Here is a 26,383-nt window from a genome sequence, read left to right as displayed (position 1 = left end):
TTCAAATGGAACAAATAAGATATCCACGTAAATTAGACTAAAAAAGGAACAACTTATATGAATGAGACTTTATGATAAAATACTTACAAAATCTTCGAAATGGGCATGCAAAAAAATACCTAAAAGCTGTCCGAGAGAGAGTGTTTGATATTCTTTTAATGGAAAGTATAAATGAAAATAATTTCGTGGGGAGAGGTGGCTGGAGATACTTATGGATGAGATATGGAAGAGATGAGGCTGGAGTGAGAGTTAAGTGTAGAACTCTCTTACCTGAAGTGAGAGTGGAGTGTAGGACTCTTTTACCTAATAATATCTACAAAAATCAATTCAAAATATTTTTACCCAATAATATCCACGAAATTAGCTTAAAATATTTTTATCTAATAATATCTACAAAATTAGCTTAAGATATTTTTATCCAATAATATCTACAGTTTTGAACAGACGTTTTGTCCGAAAATATGAAAAAATGTTATTGCGCCATAAGACCTTAAATAACCCTCCGAGTCTAATGGCACAAACCATAATACATTTTGACACTTCTAACTATCTCCAATAATAAAAAAACACACTTCTGATACCATAGTAAATAATAACACTAACTATGTAGTTAGACAAAAACCTATACGATTAATGGATTCGTGAAAACTTATGGGGTCTTCACGAGGTTCCTAAAGTTAATAGAAATTTCACAATTGAATTTCTAACGGGCTGTTACACCATGTGTTTCTAAAAGTAAATCCGTCCAAAATGAAAAAGGGGAAGAAAACTTTACTTTTTGATTTGGAAAAAGCTCCAAACGTTTTTCCCAAGAGTCACGTGAATGTGTCTCCATTTCATTTTGAAAAGAAGCCAAAAAACTGCTGCCCCACTTTTCTTTTTCTCTGTCTTGTGAGTCACTTTTAAAGACTTTGTTAAAAAGTCTTAAAGTCTTATCCCTACTTTTCTAAATGGGTTCCAGTAGCGCTCAGGCAAGTCTGAACTGAAACGCACTCACAACACAGCAAAAAGCCGTGATTTGAATAAAGATATTAGGGAGGATTTGGACCAAATATAGAAAAGAACTTCTTCATTAGTGTTGCGGTATCGGCACAAGCGAAATCTTCTTCAGCTTCTCCGTGTTCCTGAAACCTGCAAAAGTAATAATCATTACCAAACGAAGCTCTGAAGCCTTCCTCTAGATCTGAGGTTGGGTTCCAGGCAATCATAGCTCCCCAGTCATGGCCGACAAAGAAGACCTGCTCCTTCAGGCCAATCAGCCCGGCCGTCCGTTCGCAGCCATCATGAAGGGCTGGGTAGAGCCACCTGAGAGTCCCAAACAGGACCCCCCTTCCGAGCTCTCCCCGAGATGATCCACTGGTACAGCCGGCACCTTTTGCTTTAAGTCTCAAAAGCCACCTCCGAGTACATAAGCACCGACGAAGAGGAACAACATACTGAGACCCAAAAAAAAAAATCCTCCCATGTTGCCGTTCGATTTCCCCTTTACTCTCTGTCATTGATTTTGTTTGCACACCGGCCAACGTAGAGATGAAACGAAGTCTCTGTTTGTAGCAAGGAAAAGCAAGTCCTTTTATACAAAAGACCAATTCTTATGTAAATTAGAGCTGCATCTGCCGGATCTATTTTCATTGGATCTATACAACTGCAGAATCTCTGCGGTCTGTGATGACTACTGTAGACGTATCGTCCGGTCAACTTTAATCGTTGAGCCTCGAACTGTATCAGGCCAGGGCCAGAGCATGCTCGTCGTAAGACTATAACTGCCATGGACGTCGTCTATGCTTTGAATCGGCAGGGAAGGACCCGTTATCGAGCAGCACCGAGCTGCAACTCCTTCCCGATTCGCCAATACCCAGAATAAATCGGAGGATCCGAGAGTACGGGACGGCTGCCAATGGAAACTCACAGATCATCTTGCTAGATGCTCAGGAGAAACTAAAAAGAAATTCAACGGAGGAAGCCAACGAACAAGCACCAGATCTAAGAAAAGAGGAAAAAAAAAAAAACTGGGACAGTCTGTGTTCAAAATATGTTTCGGCTTGCAGTTTCACCTCCATTTCCACTTTTTCCGAGGAAGAAAATGGAGTTGGGAAAGAGGAGGAAGATCACAAGAATCGTGTTAATAACGTGTTATGAACTCAATGAAAATGAGAGAGTTTCAAAAGATTGAGAGAGAGCGAGAGATGAGATTCTCTTATTAATCTGTATATTATATAACATCAATATATTCATATATACAAGGTTACAAAAGAGACTATACTTTTCACGACTAGCACTATGTATTTGACGGCTAGCTAACTATGCTTTTGACGATTAGCACTATGCATTTGACGACTAGTTAAATATGATCATATAATTCAAGATAGTTTATAACAGGTTTCATATATTAAAATAGTCAAAATACTAAACTCTTACATATATTTTCCGTGTAAGTTATCAAATAACTTAGTTCTCACGTAAATATTAAATATTATTTTTTTTATCTCTATCCAAATTGGATCAGAGAAGTTGAAAAAATGTCAATATTTATTTTATTCTATAAAAGCTAAGCCCAAGCCCAGCGTAAACCGGCAGCACACTTTGTGGTAGTATCGTAATTATATTGCCATTGGGCCTTAAACCCTCCAATACGAATTTTATCCAAGGAAATCAAAATAAGAAACGGCTATGGAGACCCTCCTCCGTCTCCGCCCCATATCCATCGCCGATAAATTCCTGAATCCGGCCACAAAGACCCCGGTTTTTCGGAGTATCCGAACACCCGTTTTGGCACCGGGATTTACCTATCCGAAGTCGCCCTTCAATACCGCTTTCACGACCCGGAAACCGTATAGTGCGTCGTCGACTTCGATTACCAGAGCAGGGTGGCTTCTGGGTCTTGGAGAAAAGAAAAAGACGAGCTTGCCAGAAATCGTGAAGTCGGGTGACCCGGTTCTTCACGAACCGGCCAGGGAAGTTGAAATTGAAGAAATTGGGTCGGAACGGATTCAGAAGATAATTGATGACATGGTTAAGGCTATGAGAACGGCTCCTGGAGTTGGCCTTGCTGCTCCTCAGATTGGAATACCTCTAAGGGTCAGTTTTGAATTCTGCCTTTTTCTTTGATGGGTCACAGTGGTCAGTTTCGCTTTTCACTTCTTTGTCCATTCTAATCTCTTATTTTCCTTTTGGGTAGTAAGTGTGGAAAAGAGAGGAAAAGGCGTAGAAAAACATGGTTTCATAATTGCTGTGTTTGTTCTGGCATGAGTTCACGTCTAGACATTTTAGTTTTCTCAGTCTTCAATTTAAACTATAGAGGATATTACCAGTAAACTATACGGGAGGATATGGTGCTCCGTGTACTGTGTCTTTGGCTGTCGTGAAGCTAAATATTGTGCATATTGCTTTCACTAGTGAGATTGTGTATTGGTAGTGGCAACTTGAAGCTGCATTGGTGCACAAGATTGTGCATTTCTCTTTTTTTTTTTTTTTTCTTTTACTTATTAAAAAAAAAAAAAAAGATTGTGCTTTTCTTTTATTTTTCCTATCATGAAACAATGCATGACATAAAATCGACAGAAACTTGTTTTGCGTTATGGCCCATTTTACTTTGCTCGCTGCTTGATCGGAAGGAGAAGTATCTTCTTTTTGGTCAAACGATTACCCTTCTGTTGCTGTTAACAATAGTATTTATGAATACAAATCGATGAACCCACTCAGTGATCATCATTTTGTTGTTAATAGATACAACAGATATTATGATTTGAATTCGCCTTTTCTCAAATAAATTTACATCCTGCAAAAACCTACATCGAGGAAGTGTGGGGAACTAACTTATCGACTGTCTTGTCATTTTATCTCTGCAGATAATAGTTTTAGAAGATACAAAAGAATATATTAGCTATGCCCCTAAGGAAGAGACTAAAGCTCAAGATAGAAGACCTTTTGATCTCCTGGTATGTCAAATTGCAAGGATGACATTTAAATGGTAACGATATTTGTAGCATCCAACAACTTCCTGATAATTACAATTTTTGGTTCTTTTGAGGCAGGTCATTTTGAACCCAAAGCTTAAAAAGAAGAGCAACCGGACTGCACTATTTTTTGAAGGGTGCCTGAGGTAAACACAGACAGTTGGGAGTAACTTTTAAGGTGTTTTTATATATATAATTTTATTAATATCTTTTCTAATTCAACAGATAGATTTCTGTTCCTTTCGACCCTTTGTCCTTTTGACTTTGATTTGCTTATTGAATGATACATGAACTGAAACTAAATTGCAAGCTTTGTTACAGTGACCATTTTTTCCAGTAGTATTTTGATGAATGGCGAAGTTTCTAGTGTCAAAATAATTATTCAAATTCATTTAAGGCATTTCTATATTATATATTCTAAGTTTTTATTTTGTACAACAAGGCCACTAAGAGGACAGGAATCAAATATTAAAAGTCAAGCTAGAAATAAAGGGGAGACTGCTCAACACAGGTGATGGCAACAGCATTTTATAAGATCCTATGACCGATCTTGTCCCATTACATGCAGTTATGGCCCTATTTTCTTCAAGGGATCATTTTTCTGATTGCTGATCTTAACTTTTATATGCTCTGCGACATTGAATAGAGTTAATTTGAGCACATGTGGATCCTTATTTGGCACTGTCGAATGGTTTGCAAAATTGAGAAGTGTTGAGCTACAGAAATTTCTTGAACGGTGTGTGATATACAGTTTTCAAGCATTGGTTTGTGCTAATATTATTGGGAGACCCTGTTCTTTGAACAGCAACTGTCGCAATGCTTCTGAAGCTTCTAGTGCATTTTGTGTTTATATGTGTGATATATATTTTGATAGGTAAACCAAGACAGATTTCAAATCGTGGGCTTGAGTAGGTTAGTGAAATCATTACCAGATGTGATTCAACCTCAAGCTCCCATGCTTGAGTCAAGACTAAGCCAAGCTTAACCACTCAAAAACTGTCTAGGATGTGAATCTCAGTTACAAGATTGAAGATTAGCTCAGGAGGAACCACCATCTATCGTGTAAAGCAAGCTAAATCTAAATTTTAGTATTGAATTTAATATGCTTGGGTATGGGAAAAATATTTGAGTGCTTGTGACAGAAATGGATGATGCCCACAAAACAGGGACAACTATGTCTCCTCATTGCTCCCTTTACTGAAAAACTAAGGTTTGATGGAATTAACATACAGGGCTATTATATCAGCTGGAAGATTTTATATTATTTTCTGTAATATATGTAATAATTCTATTTGCATGCATCTAACTTGATAGGAGTTTCTGCCACACTGTTTACTTTTTTTCCTTCCAGTGCTCTTACTTCATGTCCTTATGGTGTCCAAATGACCGTTGGTTACATTGAGAAATTTCTGCTTCTACGTTCCATCCCATGGAAAAACAATGCTAGAGTGGTACTTTCTTGTAAAAACTATCTAGTGTTAGTGATGCAAGGTGTCCTTAATGTAGCACTTCATTTTGGGTACTCCATCTTAGCGTCAATCAATTTCTGACCTTGTAAGAACCAAGGTAAGGTTAATGAATTCTTTTTTCTCAAACTTAAGATCCAACATTATAACTTGATGAGAAATGTTTGTTTTGCAAAAAAAAATGTCATTGTTGTGATACATCAAATTGTAAAACTCTTTTTATTGTAAAGAAGATCTAGTGTATTACATCTATCTACATCAGTCTGTGAACTTTACTTTGTGAGATCTCTTGTCAACCTAGCACTTCTTTAACTTTATTGTGTGGAAGGTTAATATTTTGGATTGACGAATCATAGGAATCAAAGGCACTTTAAAGGTGTATGTTCTGAATGTCTGATACTTTTTAATTCCATTTGCAACTCAACTGTGATTTGGATAGAATTCATGGCCTATGGTTGTTAAATCTAATTTTATTGTCATATTCTGCAGTGTTGATGGATTCAGAGCAGTGGTGGAGCGGTACCTAGATGTTGAGGTTGCAGGTTTGGATCGTTATGGCCAACCCATCGAAATAGATGCTTCAGGCTGGCAGGCCCGTATTTTACAACATGAGTGTGATCATTTGGAAGGAACTCTTTACGTCGATAAGATGATTTCTAAAACCTTTAGAACTGTAGAAAACTTGGACTTACCTCTTGCTGACGGATGCCCCAAGCTTGGTGTTCGCTAGTACTTTGGAGCTGGACATAAAATTTGATATGCAGTTCCGTGAGGCTTGATGGAATTGTTCCAGTACTGCTTCTGGATGCAATTGAGCATGCTGGAATTCAAGATTCTTTGCTTAAGATCGGAAGCTGTATTCGTGTTAACTTGGTGGGTCGTATTCCCGGCAATAAGATAGTGCTTCAAGATTAGTTCAGCTCATATTGTGCAAGTGCTTCAATATCGGAAGTTACCAAAAAAATACATAAAACTTACCACTGAATGAGGATGATCGTAACTTTTCCTTTATTTGTTTATTTGTTTTATCATTCCAACTGAAGCATTTGTCTTTGTTTCTTTGGCATTATTGAAGACGAATGTGTTGGCTTGAAAGTTCTATAATAATAAAGTTCTTTTCTCTACGTTGATTTGGTATCATAAACACTACAGAATGCTCCTCCATTTAGAAGGAAAAGTCTATTCGTAGTCAAATTCCTGCACTCCTTGCGCACACCCGATGACATGGAAGGGGTTTAATAAAACGGTGTGGATTGGAACTTGGTGCGAGATAAAATTGAAGACTTTGAAACTATACATTTTTGCCTTTTCCTTCTTCTCCATTCCCCCAAAAGATCTCCTTCGTCGAAGTACCCCCGCGCCCCAAAACTCAAAAAAATCATCCCACGAAGGGAGACACCAATTGAAGTTCTCACTCCATCTGCTCTCCTCCATCCCGCGATTGAAAGCGAACACACTCCAGCTTTTACAATCCTCAAAAACCCACTTCCAAAATCTACAAAAGACAGAAGTTTAATTATCCCTAAACATATAATTGCAACTTGTATTATGAGTTATGCTACACTTTACTTTTGTTTAGCTCTTTGAGTTTCTTTTGAAAACCCCCAAATTAAAAAAATGTCAAGAAGAAAAAAATCCCAAAACCCATGTTTGAAAAAAGAAGATAAAAATAGAGAATCCATAATATTTTTTCTGGGTAATAAGGAAAGCATGGCCTGCATATATTTATAATGTGAGATGATTTGAGTTTTTTAATTGCTGTTGGCAAAAGGAGATGTCTTTCTTTGTGGATGTTAATATCTTTTAGTTGCTGAGAGACGGTTGGTAGGACGAGGAAAGAAAGACGATTTGAATATAAGATTTGAGTGTTTGGTAGCCCAGAAAATTCAAAAGCAACACTGAATAATTCTAACAGATGTACCGAACTGTAAATTAGTGCTAACTTAAGGTTTTACTAGTAGTTAAAAATAGAAGGTGCAAGAAATCGTTATCGGTGGTGAGAGAGATGTGCGGAGGTGTTCGGAGACGTGCCGTGGCGAAGACGTGCTAGAAAATCGTCGAAAGAAGCTGCTCAAAACTTGGTCGTCGCTGGTTCTTCGTGAGCGGGAAGCAAGTTTCTACAGTCGATCTAAAACGTCTTCTTCCCCTTGTTTTGCTTCTTTCCAATTTTACAAAAATACCCTGCCATGTCAGCTGGGGTGCACAAGGTGTACACTAACTTGACTACCCGTAGCATCACTCCAGAATTTTCAGAATTGCCGCATGAAAGAGAAAAGGCACAGCATCGTTGGCTCTCACTAAATTATGCTTTGTTTAGTTGAATATAATTGGAACGGTCCTTCTGTGCGTACGATGATTTACGGAAAATGCTAACATGCTAATTAATTATAACATGTACAAGCTGAAAATTATGTGAATCAGTCTTTACACGCCATAAAGAAAAACAAACGCTTTACAGTTGGTTTGCCACGGCCTGCTTCTTGGTGCGTGGGCTATTAAAAGGCAAGCTTAGGCACCAACCTATATATCCTTGACTAATGATTGAACCGAATAAAGTCACGCACTATATCTGTATCCGAGTTGATCTCTTTGCCATGCTTCCATACATATTAAGAACTGAATGACCTCTCTTCAGAAAGATTGAATTGCAGAATCCAGGACTTCCAGTTTAATGCAGCTTTCACTACATGAAAAGCATGCAGGTGGGTGTACTAAACCCGAACTCGAGCCACTAGCTTTCCAACAAAAAGATCTTGTAATTCCCCTCGATGACGGGAGAAGCTGAATATCTTCCAAGTATAGCCCTTCGCACGGGGAGTCATCACTGCAGCCAAATTTTATTGCTTCTTCAGTAGCTGAAGTTCCTTTGATGTGTGTGAAGGATATGTTCTCCACTTTAACAGCCAAGGTCTGCATTCTCATGGGATGATAGATGTTAATCTCTGTTGCTATATTCTAATTCAAACAGCTCTATTCACGAAATGGGTGGGAAGAAAAGGAGGCCAGAGTCTGCAGTCCATACATAAAAGGTCAAAGCCACACAGGCTAACCAATTTCTAAAGACTATCCCGTTTTCTGGATGGAAAATTCAGGACTGTTCCATGCTGAATGAGGTGTCCTCATAGGGCAATAATGACATACAACTATTATAGAAGAAAAATCATGTTATACATTTTTTATGCTATGCATTATGTATATGACGAATGCAATAGCCTGTTCCTAGAATATGACTTCTCATCGTTCTCAAGGCACACTTCATATATACATGGATGCAAAATGAAAAAAAAGGCCAATTTTTCTTTAAACAAATGTGCCCACGTTAATCCAGTCCGCCATTACAAGAATGGAGGAATTTTTCTGGACCCAATTCTATAAATAGTTGTATGAAGCAAATTGAACTGGGGACATTCCCTGGAAAGAATTGCTTCTAGTAATACTAATTATTTAAAGTTTTAAGAATTGCAAACCTGATTTGCACATGGCAGCCATGAATCACAGTAATATTGATCTATAACGATTGGATTCGATACATTTTCCATCAACACATTCTGGAATGAAATATCAGTGGCAAAACCACTACCTCCCTGATAAAGATATAAGAAAACAACAATTCAATCAGCTAGGAAATCTGTATTTGTGTTGAGAGAGAGAGAGAAATGCAAGCTTGGTGAAGAAGATTACCTGCCATGTTTTGATCCTCAACCCATTCCGAGTGTTGGAGAGGAAAGCTCCATCAACCATCACATCATGCACCTGCGACCATGAGTTTGACTTTCCCAAGCTTCCAATACTAAAGGATGTAGATCAGAGTAAAGTTAAGGTGCTGAAATCAACGGTTATAACTTATTAAAATTAAGCAGTAGGACAACCTTATGCCATGACCTGGGCCACAGATAATGTTTCTGATCCTGATCCGAGAAGAGTTGCTGACAATAGAGATGCAGTCATCCCCTGGAGTAAGTGCAAGATCTCACTATAAGGTAACGGGTAATGCATAACTTGGATGAAAAAGAAATAAATATGTGGACTTTAGAAAAACAGGTAAAAGGTTTGGTGCAGGTTGTCCTTTCCTTTGGTTGTCAAGAAATGAACAAATAACAGAGATGGTATTTATTTTTATTCATTTCAAGGTAACACAGTGGATTGAACCAACTGACCCGCCACCCATTTTTATGGAGGGAAAGTGTCACTAGAACCAGAACTCATCAGCCACAGAAAGAGCATTTTCAACACAAAATTTCCAACCTTTTTAAGTTGCAGCATGTGGTTCTTATCTGTCTTCCTCACAACCAAATTGAAAATATGTTTCTCTATAAATTTCAATAATGCATTTAGTTATACAGTAGTCAAAATTTAGGCATATGGGAATTTGAAGCTAAAACACAAATAACCATGTCAGCATGGAAATCTGAGTCATATAACGTGTAGCATAGCTCCGTAGTCTAGAGTTAAATTCTTCTGAATAAAAATTCTTTTCACAAAATTGGGTTTTCTGTAATAAATTGCTTTGATTGGTGGAAAATTCATGATGAAAAAAAAAGAAAAGTAAAGTTAACGCTCACATAAAAATCCGCAAACCAAAGGAAGAAAGAAAAAAGACAAAAAATGTATAAGCTTCATTTTTTTAAGTGTGTAAAGAGAAACAGGGTTGAGCATTTTTTTTTTTTTAATCTCAAGACACTTTCTACCAGCAACTTTGAATAAAAATTCTTTTCACAAAATTGGGTTTTCTGTAATAAATTGCTTTGATTGGTGGAAAATTCATGATGAAAAAAAAAAAAAGAAAGTAAAGTTAACGCTCACATAAAAATCCGCAAACCGAAGGAAAAAAAAAAAAAAAAAGACAAAAAATGTATAAGCTTCATTTTTTTAAGTGTGTAAAGAGAAACAGGGTTGAGCATTTTTTTTTTTTTAATCTCAAGACACTTTCTACCAGCAACTTGGAATGAAGCTTAGTATTGCAACACTTCTGTAATACAGTAAATTATGTGAATGTGTATAGGAAGGTGGTGAATGGGATCTCACATTGCTTGGGAGGGAGAAGCTCAAGCCCTTTATAATGATTCCAAGGAGCTTTAAATTGTAACACTGGCTATACCAGACCAAATGTGACTTGGGCCTTCTTCAATATTTACAAATGATATCAAAGTAAATCTCAACCAGAAGTGTGGAACTTGAGCCATACCACCTATGATGGACTATGCCTAATAAGGTTGTGGGATCTCATTCACCAGCTTCTTATATGCAATCACACAAGCCAAGGTATTACAACTTTTGTGCATAACCAACCTGTTCTTATTATGCTATCCTTGAGCTCAACACCTTTTGATGCACTGATGTGAATTCCATCAGTATTAGGGCTATGAGCAGGCGCTATCACTTTGAGATGGGATGCAACAACCCGAAGACACTTGGTGAATGCCATGTGCATTTGTTGACTATTAACCGCCATGAGGTTCTTGACATTCAAATACTTGCACCTATGGAAAGTAATGGCCTGCATTATAGTTGTCATACCATATCAGGAAAATAAAATCATTGAGTGATTGCTAATCTTCCCACAATGATAAAATTGACAAGCAGAGACAATCAAATCAATGGAACTAACAAGAATAACTCCAAAAACAAAGAATCACTAACCGTTGGAGCATGTTTGCATGGCTGCCATAAGACAATTTGAAGCCACAGTTAGTGCAATTAAAAGAATCTTTAACAGAAATAAGTTTGAGGAGCAAGACAGGAATACATTTGTTGAGTTGGTCTTGCAAGACCGATCCCACCATTTGTGTCCCATCCCATTGATTGTGCCTCCCCCTTCTATAGTAAGGTGGTTCACCCCATGGAAGTAGAGCCATTTACGTGGATTCATACCGTACCAGGCATCAGGATCTTCAGGTGCAACGATTTTACCAGAGATCTATTAAAATATAACCAAATAAAGTTAAAACAAGGAAATATAGAAAGAGTTTAGAAAGGATAATCATCTTCATGAAAAGCAAGAGAAATATGCAATATTTTGGTCTAATTAGATTATTAGGAGAAATCTGAATAATTTTTGGAACGCACCTGTAAAATGACCTTGGACTGGCAAGGCCCGGCAAGATCAATAGGATGAATCATAAAAGTGTTTCCAGCCGGAATTACAATTCTTGTTCGCCAAGAGAAAGAACAAGCTAGTTCCCAAGCATCTTTGAAAGCCTGAAAGCATTGTAGTACTATACTCAAGGCTGGACTTTGAGAAATGTGATGTGGAGGAAATAGTGATCGTGTAGACTTAGTTTTGACACCTAATATTTATAACCGAGCATAAACAACATATTTTTTTTTATGATAAAGAAACTTCATCCCTAGGGATGGGTTCAGAATCCTTCACCAAGCCAGGCTACAGAATGCCCATAGAAATGGTAAATGTGCTTTCACCTATCTTTCCAGAAATAAAGCAATACTTTATTTTATTGCCATAGAATGCAGGAAACCCCCATCCCACCCTCCCTGCCCTCAAAATAAAGTTCAAAGCGAAAACGAAACAAAAAAAAAAAAAAAAAAAGACGTAGTATTTTATGGTAACAGTCTCAAAATCAATTGAGTTTTGTAACATCCATTTCTTTCCCAGGTTGCCTTAGCAACTAACAACCGTCTCTGAATAAACTAAATAATTCGGCTGATTGCACCCTGCCCCCCCCCCCCCCCCCCCCAACACACCAATTCCCACCCCAAAAAAAAAAAATCCCATCCAAACTTTAAAATATATTCTACAATGTTGTGAGTTCAAATTTACCCCAAAAAAAAATAAAAAATTGTTTCACTTAATAATTACCATCTTCTGCAATTGAAATTAACCATTACAAAAAACACGGAATTGTTCTCAACAATCTTGAAGACAACAAAAGGCTCACATAAGCTCTAAGCAATGATGTTATCTAATTAAACTCGATCCTCTAAGCAAATCTCTCAACCAGAAGCAGCCATGATTTTCAAAGAATATGTTTATCATTCGAATTAAATAAGACACCTCAAGTACATTATTAAATCATTCACTGAATTCAAATGACTACGCCTACACTTGAGCTCGTTTCAACAGAGATGAGATATAAAAATTTTAAAATTATTAAAACTTCTCATAATTTCATTCCCAAATATCACTCAAACACACCACTTTTCAATTTCAAATCTTCAACATTTCTATTTAATTATTACATAATCATTATTCCAATACAAAAATAATATTAAAATAAAATTTTTCAAATTAATAAAATTTTTGTTCTAACTTTTCTCTCTCCTTTCACAAAAATAACATCGCAAATCATTTTACTTTACAGAATTATGAGATATCAGGTGTCTAAACGCGCCCTTAATGTATTTAATTATGAGCTGTGATTATGAGAAGTTAATTAGTAGGCGAATCGACTACCTTGGTATCATCATGGAGACCGTCGCCTTTTGCACCAAAATGACTAAGAAAAAGAACCCGTTTGGATTTGGGTCTGATCCTGGTCGACCCAGGTTGTGGGAGCTGTAAGAGCGAGTCGAAACCTTCTACATATATGAGATTGGAGGTCAGAAATATGAATGTGTGAAGAAGAAAGGTGAGGCATGTCGAAGATGAAGAATATCTCAGGTTGGTCATGTTCCCTCCGACATGAGAAAAAGGAAGGAGAAATTTGAACAAGTTGGGGTTTTGTGGCTTTTGTCTTCAACAGTGATAATTGGATAATCTGGGAAGCGCAGCATGTCTTTGCATCCCCCCCTTCCCCCCCTCTTCGAAAGTTACAAACTTTATTCGCGGTTAACTAGAGGCCGTCTATCTGTTTGCTCATCCCAGCGTACTCCATTGATGGGACCATATCCATGAGTCCGTTAAGATGGCGTCTACCGGTAGCTGTACACCCAAGAATAGATATTTCCTTGTAAATTTGTAATCTCTGTAGTCTGTACTCCCTGTGACACCCTGCCTTTGAGAAACCGAGATGGCCTAGACCGTTAAAAGTTGGAAGGTATTCCCTTTTAGCTTGAATCATAATTCTGTAGACGATAGTTTTATTTGAAAATTAAATGGAGTACTAAACGATTAAGATTTTTAATCTAACATGAATTTATATTTAAATCCGAATCCAATACTTAATACATAAGACTTACTTGAAAATATCTCATTTTATTTCATTGAACTAACGATCATTTTCTGCATGATTGCAAAGGTAACACAGAATTAAATATAGTTACGAGGATTTGTTTAGTTAAGTCATTTAGAAAGAAATGATTTGAACCATTCTAAAGTTTAGAAATTTCAAACTCTCTTTCAATAAAATAAATTTGGAATTTATGTAAAAAATTGATTTTTTAATTATGGATTTCACTACCATAAAATTGTATTTTTACTTGATGGTTAAAAAATGACTATTAGTATATTAATATATTTTTTCTTTTCTTAAAATATGAAAAAAATAAAAATAATAATAATTAGCCTAGATACACCATGGGGGGCATAATAGCAACCCCTTAAAATTAGAGTAATGCTGCACCAACCAAGGGTTTAACTAGAGAATGGGTTTTAAGAAAGCCTAATCTTCTTTATATTTATAAATATATATATATATATATATATTTATATCATTAAATATTTTAAAATATACATTCTTAGTTATTAAATAAAAATATATATCGGTATCCGTACAGGGATCAACTCTCGGTACCTCTATTATTTTCTTTAAAAATAACAGTTTTTTTTTTTCACAAGTAGAAGCCCGACACAACCAATCCAAAATCAACTACGCTGTGCCGACAGCATTGAAAGAAGCCAGCATATTTTGGCGAGCAATCCAAGGAAACTTCCTTGGGGAATCTACCCAGACCCACATCTTTACGAACCCACATTCCCTAATCCGTAATTGAAGCCGTATTTTTGCAGCCCCACTCTTGTAGCTTACCACTAACAGTAGTAGAGTCATTAAAAATATGAAAAATTCTATCACTGATTAGATAGAAATGTGTGGTGTAAAACTTTTTTATCTTACAAATAGTTTTGAATTTTTTATTTAGAATTTATAATAGAAAATTATATTCAACTGTCCTACACCACATATCTGTTGAGAGAAAAAAAATAAAAATTCTTTTACTCGATAGATTTATAGTATAGAGCTACTGAATAGAATAACTCTTTACAATATATATAATATTTGAAAAATTCTATTCGGAGCCTTACACCACACGTCTGTTTTTATTTTCATTATAATTTTTTATAAAAATGATTATCCTATATTAATTTCGTTCCACCATATAATTAATTATGAATAATTATATTTAAATGTATTTACATTACACATCATCTATATGATATAATTTAATTTAAAAAATAAATTTTATAAATTATAGGAATGATGCGTGGTATAAAAGTTTTGAATCTTTTATGAGTAGCTCCGAAAGGTTTGTAAGCAAGGATGAACTTACATTGATTTTTGATAAATTAATTCGCAGACAAGTTGGGAATCGGGACCGATGTGTAGCTGGGCTGGGCTTAAAAGGGAGGTCCGGGCCTAGAAACTAGTCGGGACCAGGGTGTATCAACTGAAGATAATCTCGCGTAATCAAATAGGAAAATTCCTCGCCGGCAGCTCCATCTCAAATAATGAAAAAAATAAATAAATAAATAAAAATCTGTCAAATATGGTTGCGGGAAAGGACTTGATGGACGGCAAACAGGAGGAAAGCAGATTGTCCAATTTGACTGCAGTCGTGTCCATAACACGTTGCGTTGCGTTAGTACACCTACATGGATTGATATAATTCAAACACAACGACTATAAAAGTAGCAAAAATTCTTTTTTAACTCCATAATTTATAACAAAGTTGTTTGTGGTTTGGTTTGAGGGATACAGTGTGTTCATTGTTGAGAGCATCCCATATTCGTTTTTTTTTTTTTTGGTTTTTTGATTAATTACGTTGTTGAAAATTAAGGTGGATGAGACGAGTGATGATGATAATGTCTTGCCGTTGCCGAGATCGACCAAATTCCATCATTGAAGATGAAAGTCGCTTTCTCAATCATTTTTATTTTAATCCTTTTTTAGCGTCATGTGAATGGCGGTGGGTCGATCGAAAGGGACCCCCACGCCTTTTCAAACCAATTTATTTATGGTTATAATTTTTTTTACCAACATTAATTAATTATTTCCGTTACGCAGATCAATGGTTGGATATATGGTGCATCATAGACCACGAAATTCTAACTGCACAGAACAACAATATTCATGATCATGATATATGTATATATACATTGCTGCTTATCCATACTAATTATTAATTTATTTAGATTGCAGATTGCTAGCAAATATACATCGTATTATATGTATTATTCTCACACGAAATAGTTTTTTCAATACAAATCCTTCACCCCATTTTGTTGGGGCCGGGACATGCACTTCACTCACTAATTGTCACTTAATTTTTTAAAATCATGACTCTCCACGTTTAAAAAATGGATATATAACGTGAACACGTACTACGAGTAGAAAGTAAAATGATTCTCGTGAATATTATTCTCATGATATCACGAGATAAACAATATTTTGAGATTCTTTAATATTAAATGATCTAGCTAGCTTATGGAAGGGTAGTTGAGCTTAATATAAAAAAAAAAGAAAAAGAGCCTGAATTCTTGGTCTGAATATTAGTTATAGTCTATCAACCAATGGGGGTTTAGATGCGGCATATGATCTAGAATTGGAGTTGGTGGCCGACCGGGCATTAATTGATCAATCACATTTTGAAAACAGAAATCATTTGTGCAGTCGAAAAATGTAGTTGGCATGCAGTCGTAAAAAAAAAAGTGAATTAATATGAGACCTACATGAAAAAAAAAAATTTATAACTTTTTTTTATTCATATAGGTCCCCTATGAAAAAAAAATTTATTTATTCCATACAGCCGTTTGCATCCCGACTGCGTTTCTCGACTGCATCTAGCAAAGCCCTTTTGAAAATTAGCTATACATCATCCTCACATATTATACATTATATTTTTTTAAAAAAATTAAAATTAAAAATTATTTTTAAATTTATTATTTTTAAACTAATTGAATTTTTCTACTCATTATTTATATACCAAATATTTGATAAAAGAAAAAAATATATATGGTGTGTGGATATTTAGAATTTTTCATCTATACTGTGGTAACAAAAAGAAAGATGACATGCACTAAAGAGCATGGTAGGTACTGGTCCGCATCCTATATGTGTGTGTATATATATATATCAAGAAATTAAGCATTATATATCACAAACAAAATGCAAAACCACATTAATCTTGATTAAAATCAATATTATATTAATTAATTAAGCAAATACAAAATCAAGGAATACTAGATAATTGGATAATTGGTCGTATAAGATCAAGGCAGGCAGCATAATGAACAGACTGCTTTGAGTCGTCTCATCATCGATCTGCTAGCTAGATGACCTACAATAAATTAAACAAGAGAAGCTTACACGTACTTCTGATTAATTGTATCCGGCCTTTGGCTTGGATGAGGATTAAAATTTAACAAAAGTCAGTCTCCAATACTTAATATCAATCTCAGTTTAATGGAGGGCATATAACGAGATCATAGGTACGGACTCCTAAATAAGAGAACTAAACTCTCGTGTACTAGTACTGGCGTCGTGTTTGATTAAAACAGGCCTGGGATGGAGGATCAGGGATCATTACTGGGGTGGTTCTGCTGGCACTGTACGTGGCTTCCCCCTTTCAGCACAACTCTAATGACATCAGGATATCATGGGTACGCCACTCTTTGGTGATCCCAAGAACCCCAAAACTTTTCTGCAAAACCAAGTGCATGGGTTCCAGTAGATTCTCCTATGTTCTGACTTTTCACTTTCACAGAGGGACACATCAGAGATTCCCATTCACAGCATAAACACACACACACACTCTCTCTCTCGCTCTCTCTATCTGTTCATTACGGAAAAATTCCAATAAACCATGAGATATAGACCCAATTAAGAAAGGCTAGACCACGTTATCCAATACGTTGTATATCTGAAATTCCAGATTGATCGAGTCCAAATTTGAATAATCGTAAACGAAAACGAGAAAGATAGAAATATAATAAAGAAGGAGATCGATCGAGAACCCATCAATCGATAGTTGCTCTGCACGGATTTAAAGTTCTTCAAGAAGAGGGGAAGAAAAAGAGGCAGCAAATATGTACAAATTAATAATTACATCCAACCAAACCACAAAACCTTCCATCTCCAGGATCTAAAAGAACAAAACATCAAACATGACAACAGATAAGTAACATGCAATTTAGAACGGGCCAAAGCATACTTAATTCGACTGCCTGTCTAGATCTTTTGGTTTCCAAAACTCTTACGTCTCACTTATATTGATCATGAGATGAACTTAACCCCTACCGAGCTAGAAATTAACGAAAAACATATACCGTGAATACTATTAAAGAACCATATTACTCCACGAAGACCGGAATATCCCGCCTCTGGGCAGGCAAACACCGAATTACCTTGATCTATGTTTAACAGCTGGCTTTGTCCTCCTACCCTTTTTCCCCGTCTTTCCGAAAGCACTGCAAAACCCACACGCAGAGACCTTAGGCGAAGGTGGCTCGATCGCCGGGGACACCTTTCCGGTTCGGTATCCGCGTGCTCCACCGTTCGATCGGCTGCGCTCGATGGTGTTGGTTGCTCCGACGGTTCTTGATGTCTTGATATCTTTGATATCGGGCTTGATCTCTAGCTCTTCATGTTGTACTTCTTGTCCAGCTTGTTCGCGTTCCGACACAAATCTGTCTTCCCATACAAGCCCTGATGAACCTTGTCTCCTAAACGAAACCGCAGATCTTTGCAAACCTGCCATACCTATTCCCTCTCGTTCTCTCTGTCTCTCTCTCTCTGGATCTTTCTTAAGCAGTATATGAAAAATAAAAAAATAAACTTGTGTAAAGACCTTTTTTCCTGTATGTGGATATAGATATAGGAAAAGGAAGAGTAAGCGGAGGATCATATATATGAAGAAGGTTTGGTTTAAGAGACATCGAGCAGGTTGAAAAAAAAAAAAAAGCAGCAGGCCGTAACAAGACAACTAGGTCAACATCCTTCTTTTTGTTTTTTAAATCGCCTTTCTGTTAGAAGAATGATAGAATAATAAGAGAGGCGGGTTTGATTAATTTCATTGACTGCTATATATGTATGGCATGCATACATGACTCACTTCTATATTTTATATGCATATTATAAAAATTTATTAGCTAGTAATTTTGTGAATTAGTATAATATTTATGTTGAAATAGATCAATTATGTTGTCCAATCCTGTATTTACATCTGTTGTTGAGAATAGTTTGACGAATTTGTCCATTTAAGTTATAGACATGTAAAATTATTTAAAATGAATTACATTAAATAATAAAATTAATTTAAAATAAAAAAAATAACATTATTTATTGAAAATGCTAATTAGCCTCGTGTATTTGCCATCTAGGTTTGACCACTAGTGCATTTTTAAAAAAATTACCATTAATGAAACTGTATATTTTTACAAAATATATTAAAAGAAAATGCATTAACGGCCAGCCCAACAATAAGAATTTGAGTTGTCGTGTAACATTGTCCTTCTTAAAATTAGGAGGTGGTGGGAGAGGATTATATTCGTCATCTGGTTGATAAGGTTTCGTTTCAATTTAAAAGAAGGAGCGTGATTGAATTTGTTAATTTAATTTGTCCACCGAGGCTGACCTGACCTGACCTACCGGCCTTGGTCACGATCTTATTCGTAGACCCAAGACGCCTTGTTTTCATTGATCTCTCAATGATAACTAAATGGCCGGCCGAGCTGCTTCTGAGCGGTTTCTAATAATTTACCATATATATATATATATATATATTAGAGTAAGTAATTCGATTATCCCCAAAAATTAAAATAGATGAAGTTAAATGACCATCGAAAATGTATAGGTTTGAAATATAATATTTTACCTTTCAAAAAAAGAAATATAATATTTGGAAGAAATTCCACTTGGTATTTTAATTAAGATATCACTAGAAATCAGATCGGGATCGAAGTATTTATAACTACATTAAATTTAGAATACTTTATGTCTCTGTTGTCGGATCGATATTGTAATTTTATGGATTTTTTTTTTCATTCTAAATTATGTTGCATATTTTAGGTACTTACTTTTTAAATAATTAACACATAAAATTATTTAAAATATATCATATCAAAAAATACGATAAAAATAATAATATTTAAGATAGAGAATAACATCACTCTTTAAAGGCACTTGGTCGACAGTACTTGCATGATCGAGTTGCAAGGCCAGCGAGAGCTGGCTGCAGGTACGTACGTTTAATGGATGTGCACAAATTTCTTACCTGCGAGGAAGCAGCTGCGGGGCCTCATCACAGTCGATAAACTAAAGGCAATAATACTCGTTTACCTGACCGCCCGGAATGATCATCAATTTCTTTTAAATCCCTTCTTCCGTCAAACATGGCAACTCGACCCGGTCATCATTTCATTGATTACTGATGGAAGTCAAAGACCTCAAATCTCTTATATTTTTTTTTTTTTCCTAAGCAAGTGACCAAATTTCATTAAAAATAAATTAAAAAAATAATACATGAAAAGGAAACGTGGTTCTCTAACAAACGTCCTAAAACAATAACAATAATGTAAAGAAGTAGATAAAAAATAAAAATAAAAAAACGAATTTTAGCGATCAATTTCTTGATTTTCCCTCAAGTCCTACCAAAAAGACTTTGTCTTAAAAGACAGTAATAAGATGTTCACAAAAAGTTACGAACAGCTCTACTAGAAGCGGTGAGAGTAGCAAGTGTACTGTTGTTTGTTATCTTGGGATATTTTTTAGAAAAATCCACAGTCCTATCTTCGTTATTACTGGTTAGGGAAAGCGAAAACATAGTAGAAAGCACGACATTGGATTGATTGATCTGCAACCAATGATCATTTGCGTTCTCGTACACTTGTGATGGCGTGAGGCAACTACGCGCTGGTGGGCAGGAGGCAGGGTAGTCCAGATCTGGAAGATCTCGACGATACGAAGCTGCTGGTACAGCGTGTGTAGCCATCAAAGGCATCGGAGCGCCGTGGCGCGTGAAGACCAAGCCCAACAACAAGCCACGCGTGAAGACAACACACTGAACATTTTGGTGTGGCTCCACACCGTCCCAATAGATCGGCGGCTGTAGGAATAGGTGGTACGGCTCGTGTAGGCAAATGGTGGCCGGAGAGTGGCAGATCTGACCAAAACCAAACCGTTAGAGGGAGGAGGGAAAAAACACCACCTTGAAAAGTGTATATACAGTGCGAAAATGGAAAGGAGAATGAGGTGAGGGTGAAAGACTCTTCTCCGGCAATGGCTATCACTGGAGTGGAGTGCTTTAAAGGAATGATTATTCGGGTTTAAATCTCTTATATATTTTATTGAATAATATATATATTATAAATATGTTACATCTTATATAGTACAATAAAAATAACTAGAATAGTAATATGGTGTAAAACATTATTTAGAATGACCTTATTTATAATATATATATATAGGGCAATGCTAGGGACATCACTATTGCTTCCCACTTGATGTGTGAATTCCACTTTGACTTTTTCCTTTAGATTGTGTTTGGCCACAAGAAATTTTCATCTCAAACATAAAATTCTCATCTCATTATTACAACTTTCTCAAATCTTCATACAAAATATAATAAATAATTTAACTTTTTCTTAACTTTTTCAAATCCCAATACAATAATAATATTAAAATATAATATTTTAATATTTAATCTTAAAATTCTCAAAATTCTCATATGAGAATATTTTAATTTTCTTTTCTTTTTATCTTACTCATTTACTGGTCATCTCTTTTTTATTATCTAATAATGATAAATATGACACATCTTATATAGTGACATAAAAATACGATGATAATATGTTGTATATAATTTTTTATAAAGAGTAATATTATATATAGTCGTGGAGTGAACAAGTATCGCACGGTTATTTTGAAAAATAATAAAATCTATTATTAAAAAATTAATTTTTTTATATAAATTTTATATTTATTTATTTATTTTTAAATAATAAAACTACGTTTACACATTCACAATTACTACTATCATTTTTTATAAATAAAAAGTACCCGACAATAATAATTGGTCATACCACTTTTATTACTCATGATTGGGGTCTTGAAATTTGGTAAGCTATCATGATGATCAAGACACAGAATTCGGTTCACTATTTTAAGTCCAAAGCATTATCGATAGCCCATTTTAATATGTCTTCACCGTAATCATCACGTTATTAATAGTATCGTCAACTTAAAAAATGAAGAACGAAAAGATAAATAACATATATCGAACCATTCATCTTTTTGCCATGATTGATCAAATATTAATCGATGCAACATTTTAGTGCATGTATTATGTACTGGTGGGCCTTTAGCAAGTCAAATTGACCCAAATAATGCAAATAATTAAGAAATCAGATATTCAATTATGATCGGATCAGTTGTAATCAAACTTTAATTTCCTTGTGTTGGATTTATTTTTTTATCGGAATTAAATAAGTGGCCGAGGATGTACTTCCAACTCAAACAATATTAATAAATAAGTAGGACGAGTATATTTTAAAAATATAATAAAAATAATTAAATTATTTTTCTAAAATTTTTTAAAGTTATTTACATTATATTTAAAACGTCAAATTGATTTAACATAATTTAATCGTGCAAATTATGTGTCTTTAAATTGAAAAGAATTTAAGTGTTATGAGAGAGAATATTATTGTTACCAGTAAAGGTGATAACAATAATTTGATGAAAATGATAAGAGGATAGTGATAGTGTTGGGTGGAAAAGGCAACGTGATGATGATGAAGCATCATTTGTGTATCATCATCGAGTGGCAACAGTGGTGGCAGCTGCAGCTTTGACTGATTATGATCGATGTTAATGTTGACAATACATGATATGATTATGATAATTAAGTGGTACTGATTGCATACAAAATAATTATGATCATGATAAATCTTCTACACGCATTTTATACCAGCTTGCTATGAAATTAAAGTTTAGGATATAAATTGTCAGTGAAATTCATAGTAATATAATAAAAATTAAAAGAAAAGTAATATTTAAATAAAATCAATTTGAACTGAGGCACGTAAATATTGTTATCTTTAAGGAGATTCAAGTCTTTTACGGTGTACAAAATCTCAAATTAATCAATACAACAGAACTTCTCTTGACTTGATTTTTTTAGAATACAACAGCTCAACTGATCGTTATATAATTCGAATCAACTCTACACAAATAGTTGAGCTCAAAACTCTATCAAAAGAACATATTTCTTTTATCTGAAAAATACTCTAAAAAAATATTTACGTAGAACCCTATTTTTTATTTTATTGTATATCAAGATAACACTATTCTAAAAAACTTCTAAGTACACTAGATGGACGCCCCCAATATATAGAAAGCCAATCATGCATGTGAAAAAGTAACCATTTGTACATACGGCATTTGGGCAATAAAGAATATAAAAAAAAAAAATTAAAAAAAAAAAAAGGACATTGGGCATCATCAATGATACTTAAAAGGACGTTGGCCAATTAACTATTGTTATGAGTCCATTAACACAGACCAACGGTAAGTGAAAGCAACGGTTAAAATATTAATTAAAAAAATACTAACATAAATGATTAGAAAATATCAATTAAACTTATGACCTATTTGGAATTGTGGTATGAATCTTAAAAACTATTTAAATAATTGTAAAAATTATTTAATGAAAAAATTAAATTGTTTGTGTATTATATATTAAAACATTTTTAATATCAAATAAATAAATAAATATTTTTGAGGAAAAATATTATTTTGATATTTTTTCTTAAACGTATTTTTTTGAATAATGCAAAACGTAATTCGTGTTTTAAAAAAATTGTTAATGGATGAAAATACCTATACAATTTTAAGATAATTATAATTTTTAAACTTTCAAGGATATAGATATAATTTTTAAAAATTCAAATAATTGTCATTTCTACATTAGAAAACACTTTTTAATTTATTTCCAAATAAACACAATTTGTTTTAAAGTACTTTAAATATGTAATTACCAAACAGTAAATAACTTTTTAATAATATAACTTAGAGTAACACTATTCATAATCCTAATTCTCATCATTTCATGATATGACATTAGACGATTGAAAACTATTTATTATATTTTACTTATAAATCTATCATCTAATGTCATATCATAAGATGATGAGAAAATTGATGATGAATAGATTTTTTCTATAAGTTATTACTTAAGTTATAAGTTATATTTTTTAACACATTTTTAAACATGCACTTAATTCTGTAACGTTTTATTAATTAATTTATTTTTCAAAAAATCTAATTTTATACTTCAAACAAGGAGATTAGTGGAGATTGAGAACTCTCCAACTCGACTTTAAAAGCTAGATTTTTCTCAAAATCTCTTCTCTAAATAAGATTTTCCCCATTGTATTCTTGACTCATGAGTTTCGTTTAATGAAATTTTCCTTTAAAAAAAAAATGTTGTGTTGAATTCGGCACGTGTCAAGTCAAACTCATACCGTATACGAGCCAATTACAAGTGTAGCTCATTTATTTAAACAGGTTATAAGATTCCTCAACCGCAACTTGTTAACATTGGATTTGTATCGGATTCATGCCGTATTTATGATGAAAATGATTAATTACGATAAAATAATATTTATTTTGATAAAAAAAAAATTATTTTGATAGAAAATAATACTAACTACAAATAAGTAATTTTAATTTTTTTTTGTAGTGACGGAATATTATAAAAGTTTTCAAATTTGAAGATAACATGTTTTATAAAAATCGCGAATTTTTATTCCATTAACTGTCAGTATTTATTTATTTTTGGTTTGTAGTGAGTATATTATATGATGAATAGTTCCCCGTATTTGACTAATATTTATTACTGAAGAGATATTATTACAATGACTAGTAATTATTAAAACGAATAGATTCGAATTCAGGATCTGTCAAACAGTATCGAAAGCTTACAAAAAATCTTTATTAAAATTGTTGTCATCCTCTGTCGTCTTGATCATTGCTCATTTGCTTGCATGTGAGATGCAAACAGACAATAAAGTTTTATGTCATTTCTTGGTCCTCATCTGTTCTTTAATCGGGGGAGTAAAATCCGAAAAGAAAAACTTGTTTCAAGTTTGGCGTATTTGGTTGATGTAAACGTGTTCAAGTTTTCATTTCCCTTCCCAAATAAAACAAATCCTTCCATTTCCAATTAAATAATAAAAAAATAATATTATATATAGTTGTAAAGTGTATAAATATGCATTCACTTTAAAAAAAAATAAAATTTACTATTAAAAATTTAATTTTTTTTATGTAGGTCTTGTATTTATTCATTTTTTTAAAGTGATTGCAGAGTGCTTACACATTCACGATTGTAAATATTATTTATCTTAAAATTATTTTATTAAATAGTTTTACGTCACATACATATTATAAGTGAATAGAAACTGGCCAGATCGTGCTGCCGATGGAGATCAGCCGCTAGATTTAGGAACTGGTTAGTCAATAGCAAAAATTTGTTCAAACCAATATCAACCGGTTTGGTCCCAGTCTGAACCAGAGAAAACTGCTGAACCAGCAAATCTTATCTAATTTAATTTTTTTTAATAAATCCTTTATACAAAATAATGTCGTTTCAAAAGAAACGATGTCGTTTTGTTTTAAAACATTTCACAAAAAAATAAAGCATCATTTTTTTAATTAAGTTAAGATTGTGTCCTCCTCAATTCCCCTTCATTCCTCTCATTTCTGCACTGTGCCACTCTCTCTCTCTCTCTCTCTCTCTCTCTCTCTCTCTCTCTCTCTCTCTCTCTCTCTCTCTCTCTCTCTTTGATGTCATCGTTCCATTACCAGTTTTATTGGATTATTCTCAATGTATTGAACATCGTACCGGATGTCATACCAGTCAAGGCACTAGAACATTATTTCAGGATAGTCGATATATGAATAAATTATATATAAATATATATTAATTATATTATAAAATAATAGTCTATATATAAATAAATTATACATAAATACATATATAAATATTATAAATAGTCTGATCTGAATTTGGGATCAAAAAATAAACTTGTAGTTTTTAAAAAAAAAGTAAAGGCCAAAACATGGGCCAGTACAGGCCTAAATATCAGTCGGTATGTCAGGTATTTGGACCACTATGAAACATGTAAAATTTTTATACCGAGCCAGTGGCCAATACAGTACAAAATTTAAACACTACTTCTTCTTTTGTTGCTGTCCCTCTCTCCCTCGAGTCCCTCTATCCATTTGCACCGCTTCAAGCTCCATCTCCGATTCATTTGAGGTTTGTTGTTTGTTGATAGAGATCGGGGTTCTTTTAATATTTTTAGAGAGGGTACCCATTTTGTTGATTTTGTTGTGAATCACTTGTGATATTTGTTGTAAATATTGCAACTTTGTGATGATGGCGTACAAGGAATCGAGTGTTTGTAACTTTGTTTGCAACTTTGCGTTTGAGTGTTTGTGTGATGATTGTGTTTGGATTTGTGAAATGTGAGTCTATTTAAGTGTTTCTCAATCCTCTCTCTCTCTCTCATCGTGCCACCGACGATGCCGGCGGACCGATTGGAAGAAAAACAAGATCGACGTTGATGGTTTTCTTCCCCTTCATCGGCCGGTTTCGATTGAGATAAACATAGTTTTAGTATATCGATGCAGTTTCAATTTTGGACCAAAATCGCATTGAGACCTTCAGTTTTTACCCATAATACATATTAACATGAGTCATTATTATTATTATTATTATTATTATTTTCACTTAATATATATGTTATGTAATACTCTTGAATATAATTTTTCATATAGGTTTATG

At 34.2% G+C, this 26,383-nt stretch overlaps 2 protein-coding genes across 3 annotated transcripts; one reads left to right on the top strand and one right to left on the bottom strand.

Moving 5' to 3' along the window:
• The first annotated feature begins 2,622 nt into the window (after window positions 1–2,622).
• On the top strand, window positions 2,623–6,546 carry LOC122283417 (peptide deformylase 1A, chloroplastic). 2 transcript variants are annotated; one of them, XM_043095218.1, is made up of 5 exons: window positions 2,623–3,078; window positions 3,849–3,938; window positions 4,035–4,102; window positions 4,399–4,467; window positions 5,912–6,546. In XM_043095218.1, exons 1-5 carry the CDS (start codon window positions 2,671–2,673, stop codon window positions 6,150–6,152), a joined length of 876 nt encoding a protein of 291 aa, XP_042951152.1. In that variant the 5' UTR covers window positions 2,623–2,670; the 3' UTR covers window positions 6,153–6,546. The 2 variants fall into 2 exon arrangements, with proteins under 2 accessions (XP_042951152.1, XP_042951153.1); XM_043095219.1 differs by lacking the exon at window positions 4,399–4,467 and having other exon boundaries at window positions 2,626–3,078.
• A 1,163-nt stretch (window positions 6,547–7,709) lies between these two features.
• Window positions 7,710–13,392, bottom strand: LOC122283401 (probable polygalacturonase At1g80170). The gene is made up of 9 exons (XM_043095217.1): window positions 12,834–13,392; window positions 11,489–11,620; window positions 11,169–11,339; window positions 11,063–11,083; window positions 10,712–10,919; window positions 9,292–9,373; window positions 9,104–9,212; window positions 8,890–9,006; window positions 7,710–8,332 (listed from the first exon to the last, which is right to left on the bottom strand). The coding sequence occupies exons 1-9, from the start codon at window positions 13,047–13,049 to the stop codon at window positions 8,054–8,056; spliced, it is 1,335 nt and encodes a 444-aa protein (XP_042951151.1). The 5' UTR covers window positions 13,050–13,392; the 3' UTR covers window positions 7,710–8,053.
• Window positions 13,393–26,383: the final 12,991 nt, after the last annotated feature.

Source organism: Carya illinoinensis, chromosome 1, assembly GCF_018687715.1.
Source record: "Carya illinoinensis cultivar Pawnee chromosome 1, C.illinoinensisPawnee_v1, whole genome shotgun sequence".
Classification (NCBI taxonomy): domain Eukaryota; kingdom Viridiplantae; phylum Streptophyta; class Magnoliopsida; order Fagales; family Juglandaceae; genus Carya; species Carya illinoinensis.
Note: the sequence above shows the minus strand (reverse complement) of the source record. Positions and strands in the feature narration are given on the sequence as shown.

Coding starts and splice junctions, on each gene's coding strand:
- LOC122283417 (XM_043095218.1), top strand. CDS start 2,671: ATGGAGACCCTCCTCCGTCTCCGCCCCATATCCATCGCCGATAAATTC. Junction 3,939..4,034: donor GAAGACCTTTTGATCTCCTG/GTATGTCAAATT, acceptor CTTTTGAGGCAG/GTCATTTTGAACCCAAAGCT. Junction 4,468..5,911: donor GGGGAGACTGCTCAACACAG/GTGATGGCAACA, acceptor CATATTCTGCAG/TGTTGATGGATTCAGAGCAG.
- LOC122283401 (XM_043095217.1), bottom strand. CDS start 13,049: ATGACCAACCTGAGATATTCTTCATCTTCGACATGCCTCACCTTTCTT. Junction 11,621..12,833: donor GTCTCCATGATGATACCAAG/GTAGTCGATTCG, acceptor CAATGCTTTCAG/GCTTTCAAAGATGCTTGGGA. Junction 11,084..11,168: donor GCAAGACCAACTCAACAAAT/GTATTCCTGTCT, acceptor GTCTTATGGCAG/CCATGCAAACATGCTCCAAC.